Source organism: Struthio camelus, chromosome 2 (genome assembly GCF_040807025.1).
Source record: "Struthio camelus isolate bStrCam1 chromosome 2, bStrCam1.hap1, whole genome shotgun sequence".
Lineage (NCBI taxonomy): Eukaryota > Metazoa > Chordata > Aves > Struthioniformes > Struthionidae > Struthio > Struthio camelus.
In genome coordinates this window covers 51,734,147-51,756,672 of record NC_090943.1, presented here as the reverse complement: position 1 = coordinate 51,756,672, position 22,526 = coordinate 51,734,147, and the positions used below count along the sequence as shown (strand labels likewise).

At 39.9% G+C, this 22,526-nt stretch overlaps 1 protein-coding gene across 6 annotated transcripts in view; it reads right to left on the bottom strand.

Annotated features, from left to right (window-relative positions):
* Positions 1 to 22,526, bottom strand: part of TRAK1 (trafficking kinesin protein 1) — a 113,333-nt gene that overhangs the window by 31,215 nt on the left and 59,592 nt on the right. For 4 of the 6 annotated variants that reach the window (XM_009687799.2, XM_009687803.2, XM_068935680.1 and 1 more), the window contains 3 exons: positions 8,526 to 8,602; positions 5,133 to 5,249; positions 370 to 470 (listed from right to left, as the gene is read on the bottom strand). In XM_009687799.2, the coding sequence (XP_009686094.2) occupies positions 370 to 470; positions 5,133 to 5,249; positions 8,526 to 8,602 (295 nt within the window). Of the gene's footprint in view, positions 1 to 369; positions 471 to 5,132; positions 5,250 to 8,525; positions 8,603 to 17,639; positions 17,939 to 22,526 lie in introns of those variants that run through there. The other 2 variants (XM_068935677.1, XM_068935678.1) reach the window with 1 other exon arrangement.

Genomic DNA, 22,526 nt, shown 5'->3' with positions numbered 1-22,526 from the left:
GCTGCTGAAAATAGTAAGGTATTTTTTGCAGTGTCTCAGGCACAAAGGTCACTCACGTAGCTTGTTCACAGGTACGTGGCGCAGTGAGGTGCAGTAATGGGGACCAATGTTTGCTTTACTGATACAATGGGCCAGTTCCTGTAGAAGTTTGAGTGCTGCATCAGTGCTGTACTTTCTCCTCCTGCCTCTTGTTGCCACCTGCGTAACCAGATGGTCCAGCCCAAACCCTTCCAGCTGATGCCATGCACCATCTAAGTTCAGAATCCCCTTAATAGCTCCATTCTACAGATGGATCATTTTGTTACCTTTGTTCAAACTGCCCCTGCTTACTACCGGATAAAGGTTCAGTGTTGCAGATTGATAACTTACGGTGTGGAACAGATGGACTCTGGCTCGCTTTCTTCAGCGGCGCTGGTATAGAACTGGAGCAACTCATCTTTCATGGAGAGCTCATGGCGCAACTGAGAAACCTGCACAAAGAAAGAGCTTGGAGGTCTCTAACTTGCTTTTCCAGGCACGTTCGTAAAAAAAGAAACAAAACAGACTATCAATTAGTCATCCCTCCAAGCATCATCTTCTGACTAAATCAAGATGCCAACATCGGAACAGACGAGACCCAGTTCCTTTATTCCTCAGAAATGGGGTCAAGTATGCCTTTAAAATGGCCATTTTTTTTTTTAAAGTAAAAAAAGTAATTACACACTGCTATTAAAGAAGGTGAAAGCGACAGATATTTAAGATCAGCAATCCTCATTTACTGTTGCACTACCCTTGATTCAGATCCACAGAAATAGATGGGTTTCAACAATACTGCAAAAAAGTAATACGACACAACCAAGCCAAAATACCACTTTCTTTACCATTTTATGATGATTGTCACCACCTGGCACAAATACAGATCTTGTCCACATTTTTCCAACCTCAAAAGACTTTCAGACAAAATTACAATACATCCATTGTAAGGTTACATTTGGGACTTCCTTGCCTGTTGACCTGCAGCTGCAGAACAACAACATGCAGTTGCAGGGCTGCTATTCTATGGTTGCTGCAACTATGAAGGCTGCAATTGCTTTCCAAGTCAAGTTTGGCGCTTTGATGACTCCAAAACTTGAGTCCAGTAAAGAGAGCAGTATGTGGGAGTCCCGTATTTAGTATATACATGTACTAACACGAACAAAATATGTCAAGATCAGCTCGTTAAAATACCCCGTAATTGTCATCTAACCTTGGTTATTTCATATTTTCCAAGAAAAGGCACTGAAGGCCAAATTACACAGTAACACTTATGCCACTTCACAGCCGCAATTTAAGTCCTCCGTGGTAGGAGATTCAGAGTTGCATACGTATAAGTAGCATTACCAGAGCAGAGAGGTCCATTCTCTTCCACTTGCACTGCAAGACCAGTTTTCCCTTTCCAAAGCACTAACTACAGAACATACTTGTTTTAGCAGACTTTCACCTTTTGTATTGCTGGCATATTTAAATTCCCAGTTATCCTGGCAAAGGACAGAAGTCAGTAAAATAGATTTAAGCTCCATTTTCAACGAAATAAAGCCAGCTTCAATGCAATAAAGCACTTAAACTAATCATAATTCTAAGGAAACAAGGTCTTTTACTAAGATTACTTGTGTGGAAATTAGATGTGTTAAAGCACCAAGTCCTGCACCAAGAAAATGAACAGAGCTCATTTTCCCCACCTGAGGGGCAGATATATAGCTGAGACAAAACAACAGTCTACTCCCTTCCAGCATATTCTAGCTCAGCCTCCTCAAATAGTAAGGAGTCAGACACTGACAGTGGATAGGCACTGGATCATCTCTAGCTTTCAATGTACTTTTTTTTCCTCCAAGAACTAAAAAGACTGGGCACACTATTTTCCAACTCTCCAAAGGGAGGTGAACAGCTAGAATGAGTGAGCTTACAAAGTAGGTGTGAAAAAATTCACTGCAATAGACTTCCTGCAACACTTCACTTGGAAATAGCTTTTTTTGCATTGCAAACTACAGGATTCATTTTACATACAGACAGGGAATCTTTTCTAAGCTCTTACAAGCCACTGGAAAGCGCGCCCTTTGGAGCGAGCGCCACACTCTTAGCCCTTAACAACATATTGCCACCAAGCGATAGGGACAGAGTTCAACACAAGGCCCACGCGCTGTCACCACGGCTTGGGCCCCAAGATTTCATCTCTTCAGGCTTTTGATACACTCCCCCATCCTGAAAGCTTCGCTCTGCTTCAGAACCTAGCTCACAAGAGCAGTCCTTATCATAATCGCAAACAATGATTTGAAGACTCCAGCTCACTATTTTCCTGACAGATTGCAGCTAAATGCTTATTAGGTCAGAATTATTCCCTTTAAATGAAAGCATCCAGTTAAATTGTACGTAAATAACACACACACACAAAAGTATCCAGCCAAAAAGTATCTATCTTCCTCACTTTACCTTCTACCCTAAGAGATCAAAAACATGTTTTCTTTTTTAAGTCACCATTCCGTATTATTATTTTCCTTTTCCTTCCCTGTCACTTTAAACAGAACAACCCTGCGAATGCTTTAAAATAGCTATCACCAATATGCAAGCTCTGATCTGTGACCCAGAACTACAGCAACGTGACTAGACAGCTGCATTGTTCAGATGTTACTCCAGGTCTGAGGTGATATTACTTGAGCAAGAAAAACTAGCTAACATAGTGCTTGAAGCTCTGCTTTGTTTGCTGCAGAAACACATGACAGTTTGAAAAGAAAAAATTAGCACGTGTAATAAACTGAAAAACTTGGAAAGAGTAGGGCAAGCAAAAAACTAACAACCTGCTACATTTCAAACTAAACTGACAGTCCACACTGCTTTTGTATTTAGCTCTAATTTCAAAGGAGGTCAGATTAAATTGTAAGTGGAGCTATACGTTATAGAACGTTCTCCTCCCCCACCCCCAAACCAACCATACTTTAGGCAGTTTTTACAGACTTTTAACAGCCTAATTTAATTTTTTTTTCTTTTATCCCTGGCCTGTAGAGTTGGTCTAAATTATCGTTCTATTCAAATATCCAAAATTCAGCTTTAATGGAAGATCTCAAGCCTACTGAAGAAAGGTTTTCTCCATACAAAAGCATCATGGCTTTACAGCCTAATCATATCTGTGCCTCAAAAGCATCACTTTCTGAGTCAAAGACGACTGGTGTTGATGAAACATATGGCCCAATATAATCCAGCCACCTGGCGTGAAGCTTATTTCTGGTAACCCTTTTCCTAACCTTGCTCTTGAGTCCCTTTGAGGAAAAAATAGACCTGGCAGAGGCAGCCCATTCCTGTCCCACACCTTCCTCAAACTCCTCCATTCTGCATGCATGGAATGAATGCCCTGCCCTGCCCAGAGCCCTTGTGTGTATGCCTAGTTAATGCCATATTGACCAGTGCACAAATAAACTAATCTCTCACATGATGTGATATGGACAGCAAGCAACAGTGCAGCTCTGGCACTGAAGAGAATTAGTTTTCCAGGCCAAAGAGGGGGCCACAAAGGAAATTTTTCCTGTGTGCATGTTCTGCCACCACTTATTGCAGATCTGGGATTGCTCCACACACACTTTCTTCATCAGCCCATTCCAGATCTAATTCAACACCCCACATTCCTAAGAAGTTTCATTAACAGTCATTTTCTAATTTTTAAATCCACAGTGGTTCATTGTTCTCTTGCTCTTCCCTACAACTGTGGAATTTCTCTCCCCCTCTTGCTAAAGGCTACATATGGGTTAGGAGATACATTTGCCTCTAGCTCAGTCGGTCATCAAATCAGCAGAACTTAAATAGCAATGCTTTTAGTTACAGAGAGAGACCTCTCAAAGCATCCTGTAAGGTTCCATCCAAGATCCACCCATTAGAATCTGCCAGTACTTACAGCATCCTCCGATTTCCCGTTCAGAGGAATTCAGTAAGAAATTTCAAACTGCATAAATACTTGATTAAAAAGAGTGTAAAAGCATGTAGAAGACACAGGACGTTATTTCAGGCATTACTTCAAACAATACAAGTTTTCTGCTGTGTTTATAGAGGACACCCATTTAGGGAGACCTGCACTATATTCTGTGTTTACCAGAAGTCCAAAATATTATTACTGCAGTCAAAAACTTAGACAAATGTGCATATTGCAGCAGTCTACCAGCCCATGCTTTAACAGATTCTATTACAGTTCCCTGAAAAAGAGAGACTGCAAAACCACAAGAAGCTGTAAGATCTTAGCAATCTAGATAGAAGGTAGCAGGTCACAAACAATAACCCTTTTCAACGCTTCCTAACGTTGACACGTTCACATATACAAAGTATGTTGAATAAAAATTATCACAAAAAACATTCTGAACCATCTGAACAATGGAGTGTATGAGATTGTCTATGAAACTGGCCCAGCACAGAAAAGGCAGAATGCACATATTTCACCGAGCATGTGCTACTGGAATCTCTGTAAATATAAGTAGAGATTAATCATTCATATATATATATTTTTATATACATATATATATATATATTATAATGATACCTAAACCATACTCTGTTTGAGAAGCAAAGGGAAGCTCTATCAGTATTCAAATGCTATGTTCTAAAAGAAAAAATTCAACTCAGCTATGAATGGAAAAACATTTGAGGAAAAGTAAATAAGAAATAGTTAAAAAGGAAGAGACAAGTGAGGACTGAGAAAAGTTCAGGGAGAAACAAGGGAAGAAAAGAAAGGCTGCACAAAGGGAGCTGGAAGAAGAGAATGAGAGTTCAGTGAGATAATCAGAGGGGAGTTATGCATATAGAAGGGGAACAAAGCAAGAACAGCTAAAAGAAAATAGTGGGTAAGTGACCCAAAACCAAAAGAGCAGCTAGTTGGAGGAAAACAAAGGAATCTGAGGCAGAGTAAAATTCAGTGGCTTGAGTTTTTCCTCCTATCTCCCGATTTGAGGTAATAAGTCAAGTGACTTTTTGGGTCACATTTCTAAAAATGAACATGCTATGAAAACGGCTGACCCACTTGCTACAACTGAGATGGACCTGCTACCGACAGGTTGCCCAAGAAAACTATGGACAAGGTGAAGCTAGAAGGAAAAATCTCCCCAGCACTGCAGATACCACGTTCAGGTGTAAGAGCTTACCTCTTCCCTGATGTGTTCTACTTGCTCCTCAAGGAACTCATTTCTTTCTGTCAGTGACTTATTCTTCTTCAACAGTGACTGGCCAATCCGAGCAGCTAATTCTAAGTCCCGTTCTTTCTGTGAAGCAAGAATAAGAGAAAGCTAATTTCAAATGTTTTATTCATGGAAGGGTGAGAGAGGGAGGGTAAATCTGTGATGAAAGGGAAGGAAAACACACTTTAAAAGATTTTTTCATTGTGTGACACGGCTTTTTTTCCTCCTAATTTTCTTGTTCTATTCCTGCTTATGTTACACCCACATTATTCAGAAAAAAATTGACCCACAGAGTTATTGAATCATATACAAGAAAGCACCGCCTCAAGGTCTAACATAAAATGACACAAATGAAACCAAACCTGATTCTCTTTATTACAGCTCTGAGAAACTACTAAGGAAAATTACTTTATCCTTGTTATGCCATTAGTAGAATGCAATCACAGAGCTCTACAGGTTACATTTTAAGGATTTCAGAAACACAGCAAAAATATCAAAAAAAGCAGACTTTCCAAAGCATTTTGCAGTTTCCACTTGGTCCACCTGGAAAAAAAATACAGCGCATGCTGGGCAGGAGCAGAAGCCAAGTCCACGACACTTCATGTTCAGCTCCTTATGAAGATAAGGAGCTAAGTACTTGGGCTAAGTACCTCCTTAGCGCATTAAGCGTAAAGGCAAAAAATAAAAAACAAATCCTATCCCCCTCCCTTTTGCAAACGTCTAAATTTGCATCAAGTGGTCCTTGTCATGCCGTGTTTAACGCCCATCCCCCCCCATCTCTACACACACAGAATTTCTCTACCTGGAAATAACCCAGGTAGACAGTTTACCCCATGCACTAATAAAAATTAGAAGCCTATCCTGTTGATGTGTCCTTTATTTTTGCAAAGCTGAGACCTGGGGTTGTAATCTGTCTGGGATAAGTGCACAACTTTGCACCATTCATTACGCTTTTTTATTACTATTTTCCTATTCAATTATTAGAACTTTAAAATAGCAGGAAAATGGCACTACTGTTAACTCCCCACTTATTTTTAGTTGAACGCCTTCTGAGAAATAGTTTTCTGCCTTTTGCATATTTACTGAAAATACTGCTTTAGGCTTATTCACCCTAGTTGACAGCCATCTAGCTTTTACGGCTATTGTTTGTCTTGCGTAATGTGTACGTTAATGACAAAAACCTACAAAATCTACAACCACTGATGATACCGTTTGAAGTAAAACAATGAATTTGAATGAAGAGGCTTTCATAAGGAAAAAAGGAAATTATATAATAATTGTTAATAATCATTAATAAAAAGATGGATTCTTGATTACTGCTGGATCTACAAATACTATTTTCCAAATGATTTTTGAAGATCATGTTTAAATTTGCATTGAAAGCCACTGGCATTATCTAGCCATAAAACATATAACGCATAAACTTACACACAATCTTTCAGAACAACAGGTCCCATAAAGCTATAGAAAACCTGCTGGTTTACATATTGGGCCAATTTATTGTTCAGGAACTTGGCTCCCTTCATAAATGCAAAGTGGAAAAAATACATTGTGGCAGCTTTTACTCTACAGAGGAAGGGCTGGCTACCTAGCAGCAAGGTTTCTAACCTCAAAGTTACAAGAGTACTATTACAAGAGCACATGAGTATGTCCAGGCTCTTTTAACTAACCTCCCTGCATTTCCTATGCAATGTTTAGTGATTCCGCTCTAAATCTCAGCTGCTTTACTATAGCAATGCAGGTAATAAAAACATTGAAGCTAGACACATTTACACAATACTTAGAAAGGGAGGAGAAAGTGGGTTCACTGAGGAGTTGGCTCCTATTCTTATATCCAGACAGGCCTGATGTTACTCCCATTGCTCAGCTCAGGCAAACAGCACAGGTTTTTAAACATCTGCATGCATGTTGTTTTAAAATCTCTTTCCTGCCTGCCAGAAAGAACACTATCTTTTATCTTTCCAACTTCATAATACATTCATCTGAAGTTTCTCAATTAGAAGGCCATGGAGGAGGTTTTGGGGGTGTTTTTCCACTTGCATATGTCAAGGTAGCAAAAGGAGCTACACCTTACCAGAAGAGATTAAATATGGTTGCAGGACTTAACACTGTTATTTGGAGAATGAAGGCAGGAGCCGTAAGTGCACGTTCGCTTAGAAAAAAGTGATTAAATAAGAGAAATGGTCAAACAGAACTAAAAACCTCACTGAAAAACACATTTTTTTTTTTAAAAAAAGAAACACCTATTACATGTTCCCCCATCTTCTCTTTGCTCTCATGCAGATAGGGAAGAGCACCAGATGCTTTGAAACACTGGCTCAGCATATCCCTCTAGCATTGCTCCCATGAGTGTGATTTCTGGATCTATAGACATTTGGCTATGTGCACTCAGAGAAGGAAACAGTTTTGGCCAGATGCAAAATGCTGCATTATTACTAGAAGGAGCCATGCAAACAAATGCAAATCAATCTCAGCCAAACAAAACAACCAAGGGAGAAGGACCCAAACAGGTAACAGAGGATTATTACAAGTACATGGATTGCTCCAAAACAGGCCTTATCACTTTTATCTGGTATCTCAAAGAAAGTCGTTTTAAAAGAGTTCAGCTCAAAGCACAAAACGCAGTGCTAAGATCAGATTTACCTATGGCATGTGGGGGATGCAAGCATTCCCATGCTTGTCCCCCTTCCCTAGAGGGAGAACAGATCACCCAACACGTCCTGGTTAGCAATTACCCTGTTTTTAACATTGCTGTCAAAGAAAGTACGCAACTACATATGAAGGCTTAAGTCATACTCAGCCAAGACCTAATGAACTTAATACTATTGCAACAGGGATTACAGTTATAACAATTTATTAAAAAAAAAAACAAAATCCTAAGGCAAAGAAGAAAAAATTCAGAGACAGATCATGAGAAATTTTTGAGTTTTGTGCCACTGCTTTTCTGTGGAAAGATGCTGGGATAGTAATTCTGACAACAAGATTGCTTGTGAACTTCCCTTTTTTATTTTAAAAGACAATAATGCATCAATAATAATATCAGCTTTATATGCAGTGTAAAAATACATATTATATTTTCAGATGACTTCCCCCTCATTAGGGCAAATATTTGGCCAAGAATAAGCTAAACTGACATCAGCTGCAAAATAAGCACAAGTAATGAATTCATGACTAAACAAGTGATCTTTACTTAGAAAGACTATTTCTCTTACCAATGAGATTATGTGTACATACATTCAGAGCACTTGTTCTTCCTCATCTGAAAGCAGTCCACCAACTAACTTCAATATTGGTACCATTTAATTTCTGTACTACTTTCTCAGGCTTTGTAATAGGTTCTTAAAGAGATGCAATACTTGCCTCTTCAAGAAGACGTGTAACGGCATCTATGTCATTGTATGTTTTAGTCATCTGGCCCACTCTTTCAGCACATAAAACTGTGAGAAGACAGGAGAAAACATAAATTATACTGACAATACAATCAGGGGAAAATGTATCCTTTAAAGAGTTGAGATAAGCCTAAGTTCATCTTAAAACTATTTACACAAGATTTTGGGTAAATATATCAAAACCCAAATGAAAACAAAATTATACCAAAGCTTCAAGTTAACTTGAGAAGAATACCAGTGTTTCTCTTCTGTAACAGGCAATTGCTTTTGTCAATGGCAGAATAAATCAAAAATCTTAAACAAGTTCTCTGAAGAAGCGTTCCAAATTATTAAAAACCACCAAGCAAAAACAAAAGACACTCACTCACTCTCTCTCTCAAGGAAGAGATGAAAACAGGTGCTCTTAAATACATGACTAAGATTCTACCGTGTCACCTAGACACTCTATTACATGCAGTACAAGCATTCTGAGTAATTGCGATACTGTCAGTAACACTGTTCACCATAAAGATGCAATTGGTAAGACCTGGCATCTACTACATGAGACAGCAAACACAATATATGCACATAAAATAAATGATTCTTATATTGCAGTTACCCAGACCATACCATGGTGACCAAAGCATTACTCATTAAAATCCTCAACTAAAACTGGGCGAGATGTTTAATCACTCAGGTGGAACCGGGAGTTTTGTTAGAATGAAGTAAGTATGCGGAAGTTTTGTCTACCGCCAGAGAGCATTCTTTAAGCAGTCACACTGACTTGCTTAGGAGTCTACACCACTGCAATTTTTTCTTTTTCCCTCAAAACCACCACTAACCCGAGGTAACAACAGCACCTGCAGCTCCATCCTTACATATTCCTTTATTTTCATCTGCATTTATGTCTTACACCCCTTAACTCCGAACAAAAGGACCGTTAAAGTGAGATGAGTCAATTACAGAAACTACTAGTTAGCAGAGGGCTGTAGGGCACCCTGTTCTGCAAGGCATTTACCTGGGGCAGAACGTCAGTCACAGCTGAGGCTGACAGATGGGCTAACGTCACTCTAACATGCGTTCAGTTGGATTGGGGGGGGAGGGAACAACCTAATGCCTGCCTCATTAGCTTTAAGGGGGGGGGGGGAGGAGGGGGGAAAAAAAAAAAAGGTGCATTGAGTACAGTAATGTTACCAGAAGACAGTCGGTCAACCTTAGTAAAAAAAGAATGCCAGATTTACAAATACATAGTATACATATATATAATTTCCCATTTCCCATCAATCACCACTAAGGCACAAAAATAATATATCAAGCACAGCAATGCTCTGGGTATCCACTAATTTTTTTTCCCCCCATACTTAAAAATTCAAACTACAGCAAAAAGTGAACTTTTTTCTGTTTATCTTCTTATTTCTCAAATTCTACTTCTGAGGATCAAATCTTGAAAACCTTTAAGACATTTAGCGATATCAGTAGTCCCAGTGAATTCCAAAGAATATCACTGACAAGCGTTCAAAAGTAGATTACACTTACCCAAATAATTAAGTCTACAAGGAGTAACAGTTGGAAGTTTACACTTCAAAATTAGATCAAAATTACACAGCAATATAGAGAGCGTATGCCTACATCATTGTACAAGCAAAAATAAAAAGCATCTGCAAACTACAACCTATATGGCCTACTTTGGGTCAGTTGGCACTGATAAGGTTTCCACCAGAAACAAACTCTAGTAACTTGCAGAGAACATGAGCTACATTAAACAAACAGTGCATTCAGAGAAGTTTTCCATAAAAGCTCCAGAGAAAGAGATTTACATTTACAGCATAACCTCCAAAAAGCCTATTTGCAATGAAAAATTTAACCTCATAAAGATAAATTCCTAAACACAGTTAAGTACGTAAGTCATCCAATAAAGTGTCTATCAGAAGCCCTGCCACCAAGGGTTTATTTTCCAAAACAGCTGTGCACTACACAGTTCCCTCGGTTACAACATTCCCTCAGTGCTATAAAACAGCGTCCGAGATAATCACTAGCAAGCTCATTATCACTTAGTCCCCAGCACTAATAATCACCACTGATTGTGGCTATGGCAACCTGACACCACCCTAATGAAAATGAATGTGTAACCTTCCTAACATCCAAACTGCCAACAGCACGGTGCTCCCACAAACTGAAGACAGTCACTTGGCTGGGAGAAAGAGTGCTCAAGGTTGATACGTGTGGCTGCACACATTCCTCCAGAACTTGCCATTTAACTGTTAACAGGAGGATATCACCATAGTCCAATAGTCAAAAGCAGATTCGATAAACATAACACTGGAACATTGTGCCGCACATGGGTACGAGGTTGTTTTTTTTAAATCAACATTTTTGAGGTGCAAGGAAAAGGTGAACCTGGCAACTTCACACATGTAAATAGGAGATAAAGTGAAACAGTCATTTTGAACTCATGAAAGCTGAAAGTGTTGAGTGCCAACAAGCCACAGAAACCACCACAGCAAAGACTTACTAGTACTAAAGCAGTAGCGACCTAGTTAACAATGGCTTTTGTGTATAAACGTCTACCAAACATCTGACTGCCACTGTTAAAACCGAGGTCTTTGTATACAATTCTGCCAGGGTGAAAGAGTTTCAAAGCAGAAACAATATTATGCATCCTCTTGAATGCCCAAGTGGAAACTTAAACTTCATTAGATTACATATAATAAAATGCCTCCTCTGGTCAACTGCCTCCTCTCAACATCCCCCACCATGGATCACAGCAGAAGTTCAGAGCTGCTAAACAATAGGACGGTCTTCCCTTAGGAAGGAAAGCAAACTTGCAAAGAGATGTTGCTCTCCATCCTTTGGAAACCAAGGCTTACGGGGAAGAGGAGGTTAAAGAAGAAAAATGATGAAGGAGTTAACCAAGAAGAGAGAAAGCAATTCAGCAAAAGCGTTTAAAAAACCCAAAACAACATCGAAGTACACAGCTAGTCAACCTGAACAAACTACCTGATAAACACTTGGCCAGTTGCTAATGTAGACATTTTATTTTCCCTACTGCCCCAAAAAATCTACCAAATGAAAAAGATACACTATTCCAAGTAATCAATGCTGTGACTTGATCAGTGAAGAATGGGGGGGGGGGGGAGGGGGGGAAATTAATCTCCAGTTCTCTAATGGAATCCACTTAGTAGCTTTCTAGCCTGCTTGAGTTTCTGATGAATACATGAGCCTGGTAACACTACCGGAAAGATAAAACAAGAGCAAATGAAGGACAGTGTACTGTAACATAAAGCCTACAGTGCCAAATTAATGACCTCTTTTCTCCTCACTCACAAACCAGCAGTATTCTTGTTCGAGGGTGATAGAAAGTGCAGTGTCTAAATGCATGCATACAAACATCCAAATCAAAGACACTTTCTCTCTCAGTTTACAGAGAAGGCTGTTAGGCAACAAATAAAGAATAAAACAAAAGTCTGCAAGCAAGCAGAGGTATCATAAAATTCCAGAAACAAAAAAAACAGAAAACAAATTTGGTAAGCACTCTGAAGCAGATATTGATATCACAGATCCAAAACAGAAATTTTTTTAAAACCAGGCTATTTTCATGACTGCATTATATATATATGCAATCTGGAACATATTTGTGTTTCACAGTTCTTGGGTGTTTTAAAGCCAAACACAAACATATAAATGATCTGCAGATCAAGTTATGTCCTCCACCTTAAAGTACCTAGCACTATACGTGCCAATACCTTCATATGCAAATTGATGGGTAACCACATTCCTGTGCTTCCCAAGGCAGTACAGCTGAAAGGATGTACTCTGCTTTTATTTCTCATCACCCACCTAACACAGGTCTGACTGGAAGCTTCTTGCAGGCTCTGAGCTCTGTTTTACTAAAGCACAGACTCCCAAGCTGAAGATGCTCAGGCAGAAGGGAGGGAAGCAAGTACCTCCCTGAATGGCACCCTGAAAGCCACATACAGTCACACAGCACGCTGCTTACGGAGAAGTATGTTTCCAGGAACAGACAAAGCCATGGAATAGAAAGGAAGCAAGAATATGACTACTGTGAGCTGCTGCAATGAGCCACTACCTCCCAAACAGGCCATTAAGAGGGGAAATCATTGAAAGGCATTGTCTTTCATTTGTTCTTGTTTCATAGGTGTCCTCAGCCCTTGCTCCCCGCATCGCCTAGCCAGACGTAACCCCCAGGAACAGGGCTTGCTCCTTGAGGCATGCCTCCTTTCCCTTTTTGAGACCTATCAAGTTAGGGACAAGTTAAACAACTAGAAGCAAAAAAGAACAGCTACAGTTGAGAAGTAAAGCTAAGCTCTCTGCCCTGCTCCTCTTCCCATCTATTACTAATTGCTGGGAAACAGGATTAGAAGGACAGAGACTAGGACAAAGTTTGACTTTTAGGTCAGATAACACTGCCCTGTATAAATTTGTAGAGTCCAACACGCTAGGCCCTGGTGCAAGGTGTCTTCCTTACTACAGGAAGGTATTAAGAAATTACACCAGGACAAGGGAATAATGTTCAGGGCTGTGTAGATCTCCAGGAATTTTAATGCCTAAACTTCTTACTGCTGAGGTGACAACAGGAGAGAAACTTCTTGCTTCTTTTCATGACAATTCCCTGCCCAAAGCCTCTGACTATGGCAACGCCTACTGTGCTCCTTTATCCTTCATCAGTCATGAGCAGCTCTGCCTCAGGAATACCTCCAATCCTTCCCTCCCTTCTGCTCAGAGCTCTCTCAAATCATTGAAAGTAGGATGGTAGCTCCTTCACATGCTAAGTGCCACCCACCTAGACCTACACAGCAGGCACAGTAATGCTGACCAGCTGCGCTTGTTACTGTCAGATACCACTTGGCAAATCCATGAGCAATCAGAGACCCCCGCAGATTCAGACTCCTCAGCTCACATTCGCTTCATTTTTGAAAGGCTATTTTTGCACTCCAAAAGATAAAGCACTTGCTAAAAATTAAAGCTTCAGTTCTGGAGGTACTGATAGGTTTGCTCTGGCACGGATCACTGTCAGCACTACACTGACCTGAGTCAAGTGCATGAGGGGTTCCAAAACTGCCTTATTACATATTTTACCTTCCAAGTAAACTCAAAAATCTGCCTAAAATGCACCATCAGCTCTGCTTCTGACCCAGACTAGCAAGATTTTACACATTTTAAGGTCAACACAGTAGTTTCTCCTCCACTAAAGAGGTTAAGTTTTTGGCAGCCCAGGCTAGACTGGGGCAGAGGCTTCAGGTCTGCTATGGCTCGCCACATTTGAGGTGGGCCTGAGAGAAACAGCCATCTGAATAGGTTAAAACTTTAAGAGACTATCATCACAGGAGCTTGGAAAATGTGCTTCTGGGGCATGACTTGTTATAAGCTAAAATTCAAACATAACACACCAGCAATTCCTACTGCCTCACACCTCCTTCTCCCAAGGCCCAACAGCCTGCCAGTACCTCCAGAAGGCAGATGGAGAGTTCACCAGGGGGCTGCGACACTGGTTAGAGGGATAAAGACCGGTCACAGCACGCCAACTGCTTCACAACTGTCAAGGCACACCGTGGGCGAGCTCCATGGAGGAGTATGAAAGAACATAATGTTGCAAGCAGTATACAGTCAGCAAGTACATAATAGCAAGGTGGAAAATAACTACCATACGTCCAACAGGTAACACCAATAGGTTTTTTTTGTTGTTTTTTTGTTTTTGTTTTTAAAAGGGTCACAAACTAACTTGCTGTGATTTCAATGGCACAGTTTGCAAATGAAACTTTTAATATTAAAGGTGAAGTTATTGATTCTTCCAGGGGAAAAAAAAAAAAAACCCACACCTTGTCATTTAAGCTATGGTTTAAAGGGTGTCTACTTAATGAAGTTTCTCATATACAGTATTCAAACAGCTTAGTTTCAATATTAAAGCCTCACAAACTTGAGATTAAGTAATAATGTAGGCCTGTATAAGGAACAATCACGCTATTTCCTCCCAAAGGATTATGCCCAAACACTCACATTAGTAGCCATTTCAGAGTACTTCCTTAAAAAGGGGCACGAATTCTAAAAAATTTTCTGGTGATGAATGAGAATCAAGTTGAAGGAAATCTCAACCAGAGCGTCATAAATTTGTTGCTTCTATTAGCATAAATACATCTCACATACAGTAACTTGCAAAATGTGGCCACAAAGCAAAACTAAGATAAGGAAAAATGCCTGAAAAAAACCAAAAGGCTTTACCTTCTTCTTGTCTCCATGTTTGGGCCCCACAATTCATCATCATCTTCAGAGCATATACCATTTACTGATATAGCTCAGAATAGCTCTTCTGCCAAGATGAGAATCCTGAGAGAAAAGTTTTACATTACTTACTCTCCACTATCCACTGAATTACTGTCTTGACATTCTCCTCCTGACTCATCTCCATCCATTTCTTGTCAGGAAATATCCGCACTGCAGCGCTTGCGATTTACAAGCGGCCTAAAGCTTAAACCAGGATCTGGACTGTAAACCTTCAGGGTTTCTGAAGAGTTTTTAAGCCTGTTACAAGCCTGTACTAAAAATCCATGCATTGTCCAGCTGTATCCCTCTCCTAAATGCATCATCTTTTCTTATTCTGCCAGCTCTCTGGAGGGGATTGGCTGTGCCAAAACTTTCGAGAATTGCTATTCTTCATTTTCTTTGCTTAGGGTTTGAAGATCCAAGCCCTTTTAAGATCTCAGTTCTAGTCAATGTCTTTGGAAAATAATATCAGCATTTAACATTTTCTGCAAGTCAGACCTCTGCCATGCCTGAAAGTTCAGATTCCAAAAGCGATCATTAAACTTCTTTCCTCCCTCTCTCTTTTAAAAATTTGTTTAAATTAAACCTAGGCTAGATTCTTAGCCTGCACTTGTTCAGCACTTCAGATGAGGAGGGATTTTAACATAATTGTTCAGTAAATACACTGGAAATAGTAAGGATAGGCTGCCATCACAGCTCCTAAACAGGTAATAGCCTTTACCTGTCCTACCTTCAAGCGCAAGAATCAAAACATAGCACCAGTTTTACAATGATCTGACCCAGCAATACACTAACCAAGTAAAGCTGAAAGACTGTCCTTTCACAGCTCTGCTTCCTATCGGTAAAAACTGAGCAGACACCATCAACAGTTATCCCTGCACAAAGCTTCACTGCAGCTAGCTCACAGAAGACCTTATCAACCGAAGTTAAGTAAGCACCTTGCTGTTAGGCAAATAACCTACAACTCTAAAGCACCACACTGACTCTAGGCACTGGAAACAGCTTCAAAAGGTCTAGGCAGAATAGTCCTATCAAGAGTTCTCGTTCTATAATGCCACCCTGCATAGTGCCAGCTCTGAGACAGAGGCTTTACAAAACTGGACTGAGGCGCAATCACAGAGTAAATGTTGTGACAGGGAAAACTAAATGACCCCTGAAGTAAGAGGCAAGCATACATTTTGCTCACGGAACAGGTAAATCAGCAAAAGGGCTCCTAAAAACATTTTATTACCTCTTATTTTCATTAGCATTTTAACAAATATGGAGCAAATAGCAAAATGGGTTATTTCTCCCTTCTCTGATTTTCATTTCTCTGATACAGAGACTACATAGCTAAGTGTTTCTTCTGCTCAGCATGGGAAGGCTACACGCTGATGTCTCCACCTGCTTTTCTCACAGCATGGGTTGGCTCATCCCCAACACAGATACTATCATTAATAAGAGCACCCACATACAAAGACATAGAAACATCATATACTTTTTTGTACGTTTATATCACTACTACACTGTGACCTGAACGTACAGGTGGGGGAGAGAAACATCTTTAAAAGGCATTTCACATGCACACTGAGCTTCTGAGAGGAAGGTGCTACAGAAACACAAGGCTAAATTTATCCCGATAGAACTCTGTATTTTTCTTTTTCTTGAACTTAACAAGAACAGCTTCAGATTATATTTAGATCTCCACAAAAGGTAGAATTAGTAGCAAGAATAGCATTATGTATGTTTCAACCACCATTTAATCACTAAAAAAGTAGGAATCAAATATAACAAAGTGCGTTGGACCACCTAGGTACCAATTTCCACCCTGCCCTAACCCCTAGTTTTCAAGTTTCCTTTTTACTACTGTTTTCTCCACCATCTATTTCGCACGGACAGGCGAGTTTTCTTAATTTCCTTCAAATACATACAATAGGGAAGATGGATAGTTTATCAGGCAAAGAGAAATATTACTGAAATTTAGGTGGAAAACATCAGTTCTGTGAGTGCTTTTTTTTTTTTTTTTTTAAAAAAAAACAGGAAACATATAAACAGTTCAAGTCCTATGCAACAGGATTCAAAGAGAATCAATGACCAGAAAAAGCCCTTCTCACTCTGAGGCTTTGGATATAGGAATTGTTTCCCTCGTTTCACAAAATCACTGCTTTAGAGAGATGTTTGCAGCACACAAAATAACTTAAGAGGTGCATTTTGCCTTTTGTACCTGATGCCCTGGACAAATTGCTAGGCTGGTTGGCAGCAGCCTTTGAATGGGAAGGTAACCTCGCTCTACAGCATGTGCGCAAGAGGATTTTTAACACACCCATATTCACAGTGCCACTAACTGACCTGCAGTCCTACAAACGTCTATTATTTCCACAAAGTGCAAGGAGTTTTTTGGGTGTTTCGGAAGCCTGAGGCACATAACCAAAAATTTGTATTGTTTCTGCGTACATACTTCTGAGTTCATGCTTAAGAATGAGATTGTTGCTTTGTTCTTTTGCTCATCTTTAGAAATAATCTGTTGCGAGTGATAACCTAAAACATAGTCTCATAACACATAAGCTGTTCATATAAACAACTCCCCTACATTTCTAAAGAAAAATCATTTTCTAAATCCAGTTTCATTATGAAAACGTTACTGCATAACCTACTTTTGTTGCTCATGTATTTATTCTCCAGGAAGTCTATACAAATCAAGATTCATCCTATTCATCCAAAGGAACCAGGTACACATTAAAAAACCAACCTGTAACATTTAGTAGGTCTAAATCCACACACATCACTGAAATCACTCATACATTGCCATTTACTAGCATCAACACTTAAAACCAAAGGTAAAAAGTACCTTCTTCCAAGATATCAAGGTTCTCCCAGTTACACTTGCATGCTTTCTCACTTTCCTTTGCAGAGTCATATTCAAAGCTTTCCTCTTCATCTACTGACATTGCTGAAGTTATCCCAGATAGACACACTACGATGCCTTAGTCCCACAGGAGGTGCGAAGCCATTCCCTCTGAGACTACATTTCTCAGGAGAGCAAAGCCAGGTCTCCACAGAGCAGGATACCATCTTTCTTCACTCACATACTTGGCTAAGGAGCTCCTGAGTGACTGGGTATTTGTTCTTAGCACAAGGGCTTTGCATTGTACAGAGAGGGTGGAGGAAGGAAGAGACCATCTGCCTAATAATTACTACAAGATTTACATTGCTGCTCGTACCAGCTCTGAAAGTAGGCAGTTCTCACTCAATAGCTCTATTAGCCTATTTCATACAAAGTGAAGGCACTGACAGCCTCCACCCCGACTTCTCACTTCAGCAAGTTTTTCTCTTCTCAGCCCCTGCTTTTCCAGGTGAAGTGGTAGCTTCCCAGAAGAGTCATAATAGCAACAAGGAAGTCTGCCCCAGCCTGACAAAGGGTGTGCACCTTCACAAAGTTAAACCATCCAAGTTGCCTAGCGCTACAAGTAACAAATTTCACAGGACTAGTGAATAACTGAAGACTGTATACTTAAGACACACTAATCCCATTCAGAGGGGAGATCCTGAAAATTGTAGCTACTCACTACAGCATTCACCACACAGTAAAAGCCAACGTGTGGAGATTTGGGCAGGTGGTAGTTGTTGTTTCGGGCTTTTTTATTCCTTTCACAAAAAGGCCACGCTAGTACCGAGCATTTAACTGACATACCACGTCAGCTCTAAAATACCATGCTTTCTGCAGTCAACTTCACTCTTCTGGGTACTGTGGGAAATGAAATATCTCAAGTCCAGACACAGCACCCTGGTGAATTTTCAAGGGCATGCATATCTTTTCTGTTCTAACAACAACCAAAACCTCTTGTGCTCAGATCTCTTGGTTTCCAATGAGCTCTGTTTGCTGAACTTAAGCATGCATGGGACACATTCACTTTCTCATTTAACCTTTTGCAATTACAGATATTTAATGTTTGCCAAGTTGCCTCTCTTACTTTCAATGGCAGACAGGTGCCCTTTGCCTGCTGCAGAAATCATTCCTATCTGGGCGTTGCCAGAGAGCAACGCACCCGCGGGCAAAGCGGAGGGATGTGAGGCAAGGGTGGCCCCTTGCCCTTGGAGGGGGCAGGACTGCTAGCAAAGGAGGCAGACAAGCATCATGAGCCCTTAGCCCTCTGGAGCAAACCCAGGGAAGACAAGAGGGGAAGAGGAACACAGCATAACAGAGATGTAGAAACAATTCCTCTATTTTTTCCTCTGTTACCCCTTCTCTAATGGTGCAGAAGTATTAGGCAATACAAGAGAAGGCACAAATTCTATGCAATCAGCAAGTTATTCTGCTGGAAAATTTTAAATTCTTAATGTCTATATACAGAGAAAATAACGTTTATATAACAATTGCCAACAGATATGAAATGCACAGAAGTGCTGGCTAAGAAAAGGAATACTGAAATTTTTGAATAAAGAAAAATCTTACTTATTCTTCATATTACCAACTTGACTTTTGACCGTCAAAATTTACCGCAATATACCTCAGCAGCTCAAGGATCCAGTTGGGGCAAAAAAATAGGATTGTTCTTCTCTCTCCATATCGTGACATTAAAGATGTAATTTTAATAATAATTTGGATTCTTTCTAGTTTCTAATTTTTTAATTTTGCACTCTCTTCATTTCTCCCCTACAAGGATGGCTTAAAACCTTTTAATAAATCCAATGGAGGGTAAGAGTCATAAGTACCCCCTTGCCTCCAGCTTCTGAGGCTTTAAATAGTTCCAGGACTTGTGATCATTCATAAACATGTTTGTTACAAGCACAGTGATGTAAGTTGACAATGTTTCTCTAGCTACTGTTTCCCACTGTTCATATTTCTCCTTTCATCCATTCAGACATGAGAAGTGAACTTGATACTCTTTTCAGAATCAGGCCCTGAAACAAATTAATCTAAACTCCTCTTCTGTAATACTTCCCCTGATTATTTTTTCCTAACAGATAGTTTATTATTAGACTTCACTTGTTGCTCAGCAAAAACCGTGCTATTAAGAACTGGAAAGAATACAGAAAGTACCTCTCCCAACTCATTGGAGCATTTAGCTGCCACTAAGTTTAAGCCAAAACGCCATGCTTTGCAGGCTTAGGAGACTGTTAATGTTACTTAACTCACTTGCAGTGATCTTTCGCATTGAGCCCTGTTAATATAGGAATATTTACATTCTAAAGATTAAGAGCCAGGTCTCTTGACAGATACCAAATAAGAAGCAGCTATGCATATGGAACAACAATGTTAACTTGTATGTGATTCTGAAGAGATTTTCTTATCAGGAAAGATTCAAAGGACATTTTTAATACTTCCTGTGAACACAGAATCAAGGACTTAAAGAACCTACCAAATCAAACATTAATTTAACAAGTTGCCACTGCTAAGTAAATTTGTCGTATTTACTCTAATCAACTCACTTAGCACAGAGGCTACCTCCACTCTGAATTAGCTGCTAAAGACATTTACTGCTTCCAGCAAGCTTGTTAAGTGAGCTGCAATGCATCAAACCTTCCAAACACACGCTTCCTCATGCAGTCCTTGTACTAGGCAACAGACTGCCTTCACTAATTCTGCAATCAAGGAGATGCATAAACCCGGATCTGGTTTGAAGGGTGCGGCTGGACACAATATAGACAAACATTCTTATCCTGACTCACTACTTCCTAGAAATTCCAGGGTATTCAAAACACTATGACCTCCTTTTATCAATAGAAAACATCTAGGTTTTCACACACAATCACCACAATTAACTAGCAATAACAATGCTGCATTTAGCACAAAAAGACTTCTCCATGAGCAAACAAGTCCTGAAAACAGCAGCTGAAACAGCAGCACCTGGATTTCAAAGAATCTTGCTCAAGAAATATGGGTGTTTGAGGGCTGGGGTTTTTTTTTTTGGGGGGGGGGAAGGAGGAAAGAATGAACTGGTCATTGAATATGTATTTCTTATAAGAATGTACAGTCAAGTAAAGAGATTGTTCAGATGTTTTCAGTTCTGCATGTTCCACTTTCTCAAGGGCCCACCCAAATTACCTTTTGTCATTCAACCTAAAGGATTTTGAAAAAGGACAGCATGTTACTTCTGCAGAAAGGGACAGAAAAAAGCTGAATAGATGAAAGAAAAAATACCTCTATATTGAAATATAAAATTAGAAGCAGTAGCTTAGGTCCGATTGGGTAAACAATAAAGACTCAATGGATGAACAGAGAAAAAGAAGTGACATGGCAAAACCACAAAACTAGGAAAATTTTATCAGCAATTGCATGAATATAAGCAAGATACAGCCACATTAATCAAGCACGGAGATAAAGGATGGGGGAGCACATCGTCAACAACCTAACAAAAATTTTAGCTGTACCCCTGGAAAACAAAGGTTATTTCAGAGATTGCAGACTAAAACATTATTTCAGAGATTGCAGACTAAAACATTATTTCAGAGATTGCAGACTAAAACATTATTTCAGAGATTGCAGACTAAAACATTATTTCAGAGATTGCAGACTAAAACATTATTTCAGAGATTGCAGACTAAAACAATCTGAAAAGTTCTGACAGATTTAAATGGCAACATCCAGTGTAACACCCGAGTTACTCTGTCCACAGGGATGGAGACAAAAGGGGCTAACGCATGAAGGAGATAATGAATAATCACAGATGTCCAGACATCAGTTGAACTCGTATAGTAAGATAGCAGGAGTCAGACATGCACGGTTTGAGCAGGAAGGTTTACTGCACCATCCACAGAGCAGGCAGATGACTGGTACGCGTTTGTGCGGTTACCTGTAAATAAGGTGCACAGAGAAAGAAGTGGGGAGATCCAAGAACTCCCACTAAGAATCACAGCAGGGGATGTGAAGCGTTCTCCTAATGCTTCCTTAAAGAATGGATCAAAAAGGAGGAAAGAAAATTGGGACACTGACTCACACCTGTAAAAGCAGACTGATATAAGCAAGAGGATAGGCACAGCCGTGTCTAAAGAGGCTGACAGGTCAAGGAGAAGAAGTATTAACATGTTAACTATTGACCAGGTAAAAAGGAAGCTACAGAACTTGCCGATAATAGTTGCGATAGAAAGGAAAAGGGATTAGAGGAGATGAGCTCCAAATAGTAATTGCAAACTGATCAAAAGATTAAACATTTCAATACGAGGAGGATACAGGTAAGAGTTAGAAGCTATGGAGAAGAGCAAAAGTAGCGTAAGTGATAACAGAAATATCAAAAAAGTGAGATAAAGTCACTTGAGCAAACAAAAGAGGTTAGAAGCTTTGGCATGTGTGACAAACGGCACACACTGTGATGGCAGGAAGGGGAGGAAAGTAAGATCGTTTTCTCCAGAAGAAATTCTGGAACAGTAAAAGACAGAAGGAGCCAAACACACACACACACTTACCTGGAATTACAGGGAGTGAACTCCCAGGCATTTTAGTGGAGTTGTTTAGCTAGAAAGAAAGGAGTAATGGGAGAAACTGAGAAAAGAGTAATTTGATACAGAGTCAACCTGGATTTCTCTTGGAAGAGAAGTAGTACTGCTGTCCTGTTGGAATAGACTGTTCTTTGAGAGGAAGAGAAAGACTGGGGCAAGAAAGAGGCACAGGGAGAAGGATGTTCATAAAGATTCTTGCAGGTAGCTACTCTTATCTGTTTATCTGTCTGTTCAGGAGCTTGGGGCTTTTTTGGGTGCATGTGGTTTTTTTTTTTCCCCACGTTGTGGGAGGTGTTTC